This window comes from Lipotes vexillifer, unplaced genomic scaffold (assembly GCF_000442215.2).
Source record: "Lipotes vexillifer unplaced genomic scaffold, Lipotes_vexillifer_v1.1 scaffold944, whole genome shotgun sequence".
Classification (NCBI taxonomy): Eukaryota; Metazoa; Chordata; class Mammalia; order Artiodactyla; family Lipotidae; genus Lipotes; species Lipotes vexillifer.
In genome coordinates this window covers 1,418,779-1,430,305 of record NW_006785040.1, presented here as the reverse complement: position 1 = coordinate 1,430,305, position 11,527 = coordinate 1,418,779, and the positions used below count along the sequence as shown (strand labels likewise).

General features: G+C 56.6%; 1 protein-coding gene across 2 annotated transcripts in view; it reads left to right on the top strand.

Annotated features, from left to right (window-relative positions):
• DPP6 (dipeptidyl peptidase like 6) overlaps positions 1-11,527 on the top strand; it is an 800,631-nt gene that overhangs the window by 770,373 nt on the left and 18,731 nt on the right. For both annotated transcript variants that reach the window (XM_007457181.1, XM_007457180.1), the window contains exons 18-20: positions 4,403-4,501; positions 9,009-9,078; positions 11,295-11,489. In XM_007457181.1, the coding sequence (XP_007457243.1) occupies positions 4,403-4,501; positions 9,009-9,078; positions 11,295-11,489 (364 nt within the window). The remainder of the gene's footprint in view (positions 1-4,402; positions 4,502-9,008; positions 9,079-11,294; positions 11,490-11,527) is intronic.

Here is an 11,527-nt window from a genome sequence, read left to right as displayed (position 1 = left end):
CACACACACACACACACACACACACACACACACACACACACACACACACACACACACACTGGCAGCCCTTCTGGAGCGACAGGTGACGATCGGGTTTACAGACGGCTCGCTCTAGGCCAAAACACGGCAGGTTTGGGGGCGAGCTGGTGTTTGGCTAACAGAGTGCGGAGTGAGCAAAGCACATGGCACCTTCTGCCCCTCAGGGCACCTGCCTCGGCGTCCCTGGGACGCTGGGACGGCTCTGTGCCCTTTCCTGAGTTGGGATGTAGTTGATGGGGTGGGAGCCACGCACGGCCCCTCTCACCAAGCCCACTCACCTGCCGGCACGGTGCCCACACCACGAATGCACTTATATCACCCTGCTTCCAGGTTGCTTAGAATCTGGCTGGAGAGAAAGAGAGACACGGCAAAAAGAACAATTACCACCCAAACTGTGTGGCTTAACAACTGGATGTTGGGAGCTGGAGAACGCAACCTCCAGGTGAGATGGGGGTCTGGAGGGCGTCCGTGGCAGCCTCAGGCCGGGGTCCAGTCTGAGCCGTGCAGCCCCGGGGTGGGCAGCTGCGTCTGCCATGCTGCAGCCACTGAGCAGGGAGGACGGGGCCCTGATGCTGCGGGGACAGGTGCACAAGAGGAAGCTGTCCGAAACACGGCGGGAAGGGCCCAGAAAAACCCGGCGGGCGGCCAGACTCGAGTAATCTGCGTGCAGTCCCCGCTCTCCCGCTCCCCTCAGAAACGCGAGAGAGGGGCAGGCGGCTCTTCTCTCCTCTGGCTCGGCTGTTCATTGGCTTCCAGTTGATTCTGGTCATTCGTGTCCCCAAATCCGGCCAAGTGGCAATTCCTCCAAGGCCCAGAGCCAGCAGAGTCTCAGAACGACCGCGGTCACCACCACTCGGCGTCTCCCCGCTGGGGCACAGCCGGGGAGCAGCCGTCGTGAGCTGCCCTGGTTCTTGCAGGCTCCGCGTGCCCGGATCTGATAATAGCTGATTCCACCAAACATGAGAGGGGCTCACATCTGATTGAGGAGGGGCCGTTTGCATGCTTCAGACTGCAGGACCCCACGGCCCCGGTGTCAAAAGAAGAACCTTTCGGGAAGAGGCCGGTCTTATTTCCTCTGCCGTGCTTCTGCCCTCTCTGAATGCAATTATGGGAACAAATAAAATGGCTTAACTCAGCTCCCCTGTGGGACAGCCAGCTCTCTGCTGATAAAACCAGTTGTGTGGGCAATCATTAAATGAGAAATCTAATATTTAACTAAATTTAGTAGTCTGTTGCTTTGGCGCCTTTCTGTGAAGGGTGGCATTTCAGTACAGAGGGACTAGCTAGTCCTGCGGAGGCCGTGTGTGGTCAGGGTGACCGTGTGTAGTCAGGGTGACCGTGTGTGGTCAGGGTGACCGTGTGCGGTTAGAACGCCCGTGTGCAGTTAGGACAACCGTGTGCGGTTAGAATGCCGTGTGCGGATAGGGCGACCGTGTGCGGTTAGAACGCCGTGTGCGGATAGGACGACCGTGTGCGGTTAGAACGCCGTGTACGGTCAGAGCGCCGTGTGCGGTGAGGACGCCGTGTGAGGTTAGAAGGCCGTGGGCTCCCGCACAAAGCCGCGGCTCCCGGATCCAGCGACAGGGAACGCAGTGCTTCTCTTGGCAAGTCTGTGTTCTCGTTAACTCCACGCACGCCTAGCTTGTAGGCGGCAAAGCAGCACGTCAAGCCTGAGCCCCAGGCTTCCCCTTCAGGCTCATCTGGTGTCAGAAATATCAAATCCCGATGCAGACACGTGGAGAGCAGGTTATAACAGACCTTGAGAGGCTGCACCAGGTCTCTTCGTTGTGAAGTTTGATCATCCAGGTCAGCCCCTGCTGGAGCCTTGTCCATCCCCCAGAAGCAGAAGCTCGGTGCTGCTTCTCTGACAGCACAGGACTCAGCCTTGCTCCTGACCCTGAAGACAGTCTTCCTGGGCTCCTGACGACTCCCTCATCCTCACGAGTGTCCGTTTCTCTGGTCTGACCCACATTCGCACACCCCGAGTCCCTCACCTGTCTCCACCGGGGCTTATCTCATAGGCAGGCAGAGAGGTCCAGGTCGCGGTCCAGAGGGCAGAGGCTTCCAGAAGACCCTGTAAGGTCTGTGCTCCGGCTCCTATGCTAAGCTTGGATTTGGGTTGCCTCGATGAATTTCCTCAATTCCCAGAATTAACTAAATACTAACTTGGGTGCACCATTAGTCCTTCAAGCACTGTCAACTTTTCAATCAATTGAATAAAAATGTGCTTGGGTTTTGGTTTTTGTTTTTTTTGCTTTGTGCGGGAAGCAGTGGTTAATAGTCAGGCCTCAATCGCTATGGCTCTTACCGCTAAGAGGTCTGAGCGCCAGGAACCTCTGAGAGCCTTCGGGCTTTCTGAAACACCAAGGAGGACCTCTCAGTCCTTTCCATGTGGGAAAAGGAAGAAAGACTTGGGTCGAAACCCAAACTCGGCTACTGTGAAGATGCATCATTTCCAGGATATGAATCAGATTTCCACAAACAGCTCTATGTATTCATGTTCCTGGAAACTAGTGTGTTTTGTCCCTGGGATGGGACTGAACACTGATGCCTTGGGTGGGATAGGGTCACCCGGGCAGATGACCAAATCTCCTAGAGTTGGTGTTAAATGCACCTGGAGAGAGGTACCTGAGGTGAAGAGTCAGGGCTTCTCTTTGAGGAGGTGATGTTTGACTTGATGGAGGGGGAAGAGCCAGCAACATAGGACAGCAAGTGCAAAGGCCCTGAGGCAGCAAAGAACTTGAAGAATGCTATTCTTTTTCTTTCTTTATCTTGTGGAGCTCCCTTCTAATCTTCCTGCCCTATAAGTGTGGATAGAACATGGGGAATAGATAGTTAATATCTCCTAAACCAACTTCTCTCAACAGACTGTGTATACCTGGAATGCTGTGTTAAAGGGCCGAGGGCATTTGGACTCAGGGAATGAGTGCCCTCTCTGCTCTGTTACGAGTTTGGGCAGGCAGTAGGGCAGGCACACCATGCCAGGTTCGGGCATCCCCTCCCGAACTTGCATGTGTGACCACAAGGTCGAGGGTCCCTTCTGGCTTTCCACAAAGGACAGCATTTCTTGCATGCTATGTGGCGGGGGTCCCACTTCAGATTTTTTTGTGACCCTACCTGTTTGAGTGTTAGTGTCACCATTTCTCCCCTCACCTTTTCACTAAAGCTGAGTATCCAAATACGTGCTCAGCAAACTTGAAAAACATCTTCTGTTTTGTTTATTTACTTGTCACCAGCCCTGGGAACTTTGAGCTGCCTCTGCCCGCAGAAGTTTGCTTATCATGCTCAGAGGCCATCCTCATGGCTCCACAGATAAGACACTCATTGCTGGAGGTCCTGGTCATGAGCAATGACTCACCTGCCCAGCCTGTGTGGAGCAACGCCTTGCAGGGCCCACTGTCCTCAAAGGCACTTATCATGGAGGATGCTTGCGAGATTAGCTCATTCTTTAAGATGTTCACAAATGTTTCAAAGTGACTTGTCGAGCCAAATGTCGAGCCCCTTAAAGATAAAACTTCCTTTCAAATGAACCACAAGTTGTCCCCAGGTAGGACTGAGGTGAGAGGGGAGAAAAGAAGTGGGGTGGGTTCCGTTACGTGTCAGATGGAGGAAGTCTGACACGTAACAGAAGGGCCACGTCTGCAGGGGATCGGTGAAGAAGGCTGATGGGGGTAGAGGGTCACAGCCAAGGCCTTTTGAGCTGTTACAACCTAAGGGTCACAGAGCTGGTGTGTCTACGGTGCGGGTCAGGGTAGAGCCGCCTCTCAGACTCCAAGGGAGATGGGCCAGTCCCCCTGCACTGCGGCTCCTGTGTCTTCACTAACAGCTCGAGTGCCTGTCCAGACCAAGGTCCCCAAAGCCAGACCCCCTATGACTAAGGCAAGAAACCCAAGCCCAACCGCTTTTCCTGGAAAACGTAATAATGTTCACGCTCCAGCTTCTACTCTCCTTTCTGTAGTGTTATTGAGGCCACTACATTTGTAAAACCGCTTGTCCTGACAGGCACGATGTCGGTCTCCCAAAACCAGCAGTCTTGAGACCAAGCACACCTAAAGCAACGTGTGTGTGTGTGTGTGTGTGTGGGAGAGGGAGAAACGCCGTGGGGAGTGAGGATCGCCGGGGGGCAGGGCCGCTGGACACAGTGGAAGAACCTGCCGTCTGCCTGGAGCGCCTGCCCTGAGCTCGACTCTCCCCTCGTGCTGGGACCTGAGCGCATGATCTAATGTGTGCAGCTCTGGTTCCAGCCGCGGAACCAGTGGCCCTCTCCTCTGACGTAGGAGCTAGTGACAGGAGGCACGTGAAGACTCATGGCGTCAAGAAGCGGTTACTGAATCTGAGTGTGTCATTTTTTTCTCTCTTTCAGAAATTTTTGACCTGGAAACAAATGAACACGTACAGAAAGCCGTAAACGATCGGCAGATGCCTAAAGTAGAATACAGGAAAATCGAGATTGACGATTACAGTAAGTGCTACGTTTGCCCCTTTAACTGGGAAAACCAGCATCTGCTCTGAAACAGCCTGACCATGATTGCCGGGTGGGGGGTTGCGGGGGAGCACGGCCTGGAACTGCATCCTCAGCAGCGAGGGGGACCGGGGGCCAGGGGAAGCTCATGCTGAGCTGACTGCGCTCACAGCCAGCATGCTCGCTCTGTGACACAAAGACAGGAGCACGTGATTTCTGTCCTCGAGAGGCTGACGGTTTAGACAAGACCCCAGACGGAAACCCGCTCCTTGTTGGGGCGGAACCGGTCATGACACCATCCAGGAAATCGTGTCCCCCTGGAAACTCCCTTTCTGTGCCATTGATGTTCTTGGTGCTTTATCATCTTACCTCTAAATGTTGCTCGTGGGCTGAGGGGCGTCCTGGAAGCTGGAGAAACACAGAATGAGGGACTGGTGGTCGGTGCGGCCCGCGACCACCCAGCGCTCGGCCCTGGCCTGTGTCTTTCTCCCTCTTGGACTGTCCATTCAGTCATTCAATAAGCTTTTACGAGCACGTGCCCTGCAGCAGGCACCCCTAGGCCCCGAGGACCCCAGAGCACTGGCTGGAATGGGACTTGCGTCTCCCGGAGGGAAGCAGGGTTCTCATAGCCTCCTCGCCTCTGCAGACAGTCCCCCATCAGCCCAGCCCGGAGCTTCACCACACAGCGGGCGTCTGCCCTTGGGAACCTCAAGTGCACAGTGCTCCAAACTCATCTCACCGCCCTTCCCCCAGCACTGTGTCCCCCTCCACGTGCTCCTCCTTTTGAGGGTGACACCCTTCAGTTGTGTTGACTGGTTTCAGATAACTTAGATTTCAAACCTTGAAGTCATCTTTGAGTCATCCATTCAGGTACCACCTGCCCCTCGTCTCTGAGGTTGGTGAATAGACTTCATCTCCTGAGCTAACTTAGAAGGTCGCCAGGGATCAATGGAAAAGAGTGTGGAGATTGACTAGTGATGCCTGAACTGCAGGCCTGGGCCGGGGGAGCAGGTGGTAGCCCGAGCCTGTGTCTGCCGCCCCAGCCCACGTCTGGAAGCTCCTTGTCTGCCCTGTCCCTTCAGTGGGACAGCGGCTTGTCCCTAGGGCTGGTGGGCCCTGGAGTATCACTCAGCACCCCTTCTTAGATTGGACCCAGCCACCTGACAGACCGTGAGCCCTTAAGGGCAGGAACCAAGGCTCAGCTTGTGGAACAAAATCAAACCCACCCAGACAGTGCATCCCGTAAAGCTGCGTCCTTCAGAGCAGAAAGGAATGGCCCAGGAGCTCGGGAGAGCGTGGGAATGGGCTGGGGTCCCGTGAAGGTTCCCAGCAAGGTGGGACTTGAAGGGGTTCCTGGAGTCGCGTTCGGTTGGCGGAGAAAGAGGGGGAAGCGCCAGCGTGGCCGGTCGTGGGTGGGTCGGGAGGCTGGGGGAATTCCAGCCGCGGGGTTGTCCCAGGTGGCAGCCAACACGGGGGCCCTCACTCTCCAGCACCTTCATCCTCGTCCTATCGTTGGGCCACACGGAATCACACATATCTATGGGAACCTTTCTAAACATCGCTAGAGATGCAGGGAGGGAGGGAGATTCACCTGCAACCGTCAGAAAAGTCGGAAAATAGGATGTGTTTCAACCCCTCCCCCGGGCCCACAGGTGCAGAGGCTTTCTCTTACAGTGGCCCGTATGCACTCACTCTGATGAGGGGCTGATGGAGGAAACAAGAAGGAAGGGCCTGAGGTGGGAGAAGAGATAGACTTAGGAGAAGCATGAACGGAGCCTGCAGTCATGCCTGGCGGGGACATCACTGCCCACAGGCCAGGGCCATCCCCGCCGCCTCTCCGGGTCTGGGTTTCTCTCAACGTCCCTGAGACGCACGCAGGTCCCACAGGTTGCACCCGGCTGTGGAACCGAGGGCAGTTTTGCGTGTCCAGGGAGCACAGCCGCAGGTGGCTGGGTTCAAGCACGTCCAGTCCTGAGCGGGAGAGGAGCTGTCAGTCAGAAAGAGGGAGACAGAGGAACTGGGCCGTCCACAGATGCCTGTCATCAGGGCTTGGGGGAACCACAGAACAGAAATGACGGGCAGGAAGGATGCAAGTCCAGGCTGAAAGTGGGCTCAGGAGACCTGCGGGAGGCATGGCTCTAACACAGTAAGGCAGAGCGGGGAGACCCGGTAACCCACCACAGGAGCCCGTGACCTGTTTCACTGGGACAGAAACCGGCGACCCCTAGTCAGACAAGCCTGAAACCGGCTACCCACAGGCAGGAAGCAGAACCTCTGCTGCCCTGAGGCGTGTGTCCTGGAGACGGGCTCCTGACCTGTTTCATCTCAAGTCCCCGCCTCTTCCCTGCCGAGCTGTTTTCTGTAAAGAGAGCGACTCTGACCACACGGGGTGTCTTGTACAGACACAGCCCCATCGCTGAGACTTCATATGGCCAGGAAGTGGGTCAAAGGAATGTCTGGGCTGCCCGTGGGGATGGCATCAGTGACTGGTTCAAACTGCCATGCAGAACCTGCAGAACCTGGAGTCCAGTCACTCAGGGCAGATCCAAGTTCATGAGAGCCCTCAAATTAACTGGATATTTATCTTCGTGCTTTCGTTTTATAAGGAAGAACCAGAGGCAAGAAAACAAGACGACTTCAGATTGATAGTGGATGGAGGGATGGAGGGATGCAGGGAAGGATAGATGGAGGGATGCAGGGAGGTATGGATGGAGAGATGCAGGGAAGGATGGATGGAGGGATGCAGGGAGGGGTGGATGGAGGGATGCAGGGAAGGATGGATGGAGGGATAGGAGGTTGGATGAGTGAGCAAGCAACCTCCACAGGTCTGGCCTCACCCCCTCTACCCTCGTCTTTATCTGCAGACCTCAGGCAGGCCCCGTAAGGTGCAGGGCCCGAGCAAAATGAAAACGTGGGGCTTATTGTGACAGCAGAGCTTCCAGTCCAGCCAGGGCTCTTGCACAGGCCTGCGTGACTGCACAGGTCACGCCCTGTAAGGCCAGTCAACCTCCACCGGTCAACCTCAGCTTGCTGCCCGCCCCCATCCCCCATCAGCAAGTTTTCTCCCATCTGTCACTTCCTACCACGGCCTTGGAGGCCAGATCATATTCCTTCACAGGATCCTGTCTCAGCTTCCAGCCCAGGGCCTTCCTCCATCCACTCTGCACACAATGTTTCCCAAACCCCAGAGCACTAAGTGGTGCCTGCCATCCCCTCCTCCAAAAATGCAGAAAAGGGTCTTTAGAAACAAATAGCCAACTCCCGGCCCCCCTTGCACATGAGGTTTCTTTCCAGGGTGAGGTTTTACTTGCGGGTAAACGGGGACGTAGATGCGAGGAGAGCAGGGACAGCTGTGTTCAGGGCCGGCATTTGCTCATCGCCCCTTGGGGTCCCAGGAAATCCGAACAATGTCGCCCTAAGGACCTGTTTTTATTTTGTTATGCTTTGTTTTTCATGTAATGCTACCGGAGGCTAAGGCTTTCCTTAGAGAAGCATTCCAACTCCAGGAACACTCTCTGAATGTATTCAGCTGCTTGTGGCCAAAGCCTGCCCTTGGGCTTATCAGTGGCAGAAAGCAGCCCAGACCATGTTTTATGGATATTTCAGTGATAAAGTCCAGGGTCCCTGGGCCATTGATCTAATTTGCAAGCCATTAACATTCAGCCAGAATCAGTAATGAGACCCTGGTCAGAGCAGGCTGCTAAGCCAACCCCCAGCCTGGGTGCATCCACAGTAATTGTACTGAAAAAGCCACTAATTCCAATTTAATTGCTCATCTGGGCTGTAGTTAACATCAATAAACAATTTCTAACTTGGGCAGGAGGGTTTGTTCAGGGAAGAACAGAGAAAGCAGTGAGGGAAACGGCCCCCTCCCTCCGAGACTGGATCCTGGTTGCCAAGGACCAGATCCAAAGGACCTTGGCTGCAGGACCCACGGCTGCAGCAGCTCCCTCCCGCTGGCTCCGCAGGCAGCCAGACCTGCCCAGTTCCAGCCTGCAAGCGGGGAGGCCCGCACAGCCCCTGGCTCTGCACAGAGGCTCCCCACAGCTCTAGCCTCTCCCTCAGGGCCGCTGCCCCCTGCCTCACCCCACCCTGCCCTCAGTCTCCGCCTGTCCCCACTTAACTACTTGTTGGGGCAGTGCTGCCCAGCAGAGAGGTGCACGCTGCCCTGGGGGTTCGTCCCCCACCCCCATCCCTGCCTGGAATTTTGCTGTCAGCAAGTGCTCACAGGGGTCCAGGCTTTTCTGCTTTTCAACACTTCCCTGTTGGCAAGATTGCAGGTAAGCTTCAGATGGAGAAACTAAGCTTCAAAGAGGTTGGGTGCTTTCCCCAAGTCCAGAGTGGGCCGGAGTGCCCCTGTCTGTGGAGGACCGGCCTTAATCCTCCAGGGTGCCCGTCTCCCAGGCCCCCGGGAGCACACCCCAGGGCGGGCGCACCCAGCCAGCGCCCATCCCACCCCTCCCTTCCTGGCCCCTGACGTGCTGCCCTGTGTTCTGTTTCTGCCTAGACTTGCCCGTTCAGATCCTCAAGCCAGCGACCTTCTCTGACACCACCCACTACCCCTTGCTCCTGGTGGTGTAAGTATCCCAGGATGAAACTCTTAAGGAGATGGTAAGCGGGAGCCTGATATCCACTGCAGGCTAATCACTGGAAACAATTCAGCAGGCTGTTTCTGTAACAACTGCTGACCCCAGACATCAAAGGAAAGTGGGGCCCCAGTTGATTTCGGGGGATTTGCCACAGTGAGTGCAGGACTTGAGTCACATTCCGGGAGTCGTGCTTTGGTGGCCGGTCAGCGGCCCCAGGGACAGCAGGAAAGCTGATGGGGAGCCCACTCTCACCGTGCAGGGCGGACGGATGCACCCGAGGTCACCCCAGGCCCCGGGAGGCGGGCCTGGCAGGGTCTCGCTGGGGCCAGCGGCTCCTCCAGTGCCACCAGGCGGCCTTGAACACCAGGCATTGGCCCTCAGGACGATTTCAGATCTGCCTTGTGCTAATTAGCAAGCTTCTGGTTCAGATGTCGAGAACGACTTAAGAGCTTTCTAAGCACCTCTGAAGGTATTGGGTCCTGATTAGGGCTGCCGCTCGCCCGGGTGCGTGAGTGGCCGTGGGACAGAGGAGACACTGAACCTCAGGGCCTCTGGGGACGCAGCCCCGTATGCATGTGAAAGGGTCCAGGGGAGAGCAGAGGCCTGCACTGGGGCTCTTTAGGGACCACAGTGAAATCACCCACCCAGAGCCTGACTAACCCTGTGCTTCTTGCCTGGCGCCCGGCCTGGGGCCCAGCCCTCAGTGACGAATGCTTCACTGTGAGGACGCCTGGCCACGACCCACTGTGCTGCCCCAGCTTATTGCTACTAACCCGCTGTCCTCACTGTCTGGACTTGGCCAGCGACCACACACACATACACACACACACTCACACTCACACATATACACACACACCACATGAATGTACCAAACACACAACAGCACACACACTCTCACATGCACACACACGTGCGCAACACACACAAACACAAATATACACATCACACACACACATGCTCACATACACACACGCACCAACCACATACCACATGCACACACCAGTATACACAGCACGTACACACACACCACACCCACGTATACACACACCAGTATACACAGCACATACACACACCACACCAGTATACACAGCACATACACACACACCACACCCACATATACACACACCAGTATACACAGCACATACACACACACCACACCCACATATACACACACCAGTATACACAGCACATACACCACACCAGTATACACAGCACACACACACACACCACACCCACATATACACACACCAGTATACACAGCACATACACACCACACCCACATATACACACACCAGTATACACAGCACATACACACACACCACACACCCATACACACATACACACACCCCTTGCCTGCACTCCTGTCCCGGCAGAAGGCCAGGATGACAGTGGTGCAGTAGCTGTGGCCTCCTTGGAGGGGCGGCCAGCCTCAGAAGGGGCGTTGCGTCTGTCGCCGTTTCTGAGGGCCCTGGGCCTGGCGCCAGCCATCCCTTCTGCTCACCCCTTGTCCCGTCCCCTCCGGAAGGAAAGTCACTGGGAGCTTCCTCACCCCCATTAGCGCTGGTGAACGCCCAACAGCCGTGTCCCCAGCTGCAAGGCCCGTCGGCAGCTCTGGCCAAGTCCCGGGTGAGAACACGCGCCGTGGGTGACTTGAGGCGGGAAACAGGGAAGCCACGAGAACAAGAGAACCCACACCCCACCCAACTAAGTGCTTGGGCGATACTCTGTGGGAGGCGGTGGACAGGCTGCCCCCGGAGACGCGGACAGGAAGGCCACCCAGGTCAGCCACAGGCTCTGCTCCGGAGCTAACCAGACGGAGGGAATTCCTTCAAACCAGGAGCCACCAGAAGGAGCAACACATGATGGGGACCAAGGCGGCAGCCTGGGAAACTGCGCCCAGGAAGGGCAGGACGAGTCAGGCCGTGTGGGGAGACCAACCGAGGGGGGACGTGGAAGAACTTTCCAAAGTTCCTCTCCCCGAGAACATGCCCCTCGGTGACCTTGTGCTCGGGGTGGTCCTGGGAGCTCAGTTTCCCCATCGCCCTCCGGGTGTGCGGAGGTGTGGAGCCGGGCGTCATGGCCGGGGTCTCAGGCACCCTCGGGGGAGGGCACTGTCAGCCCCTGGGGAAGCATCATCGGACCTGACGTCGGCTGGCCCAGCCGCTGCTGCAAGCCACATGCCAAGCCCTGGCCTGTCTTTGCAGGGATGGCGCCCCGGGGAGCCAGAGCGTGGCTGAGAAGTTTGAGGTGAGCTGGGAGACGGTGATGGTGAGTAGTCACGGGGCCGTGGTGGTCAAGTGCGACGGCCGTGGCAGCGGCTTCCAAGGGACCAAGCTGCTGCACGAGGTGAAGCGGAGGCTGGGCTCCCTGGAAGAGAAGGACCAGATGGAGGCTGTGAGGTGAGGACCCCGGAGGCGCCGCTGGAACTGGGGGGGGG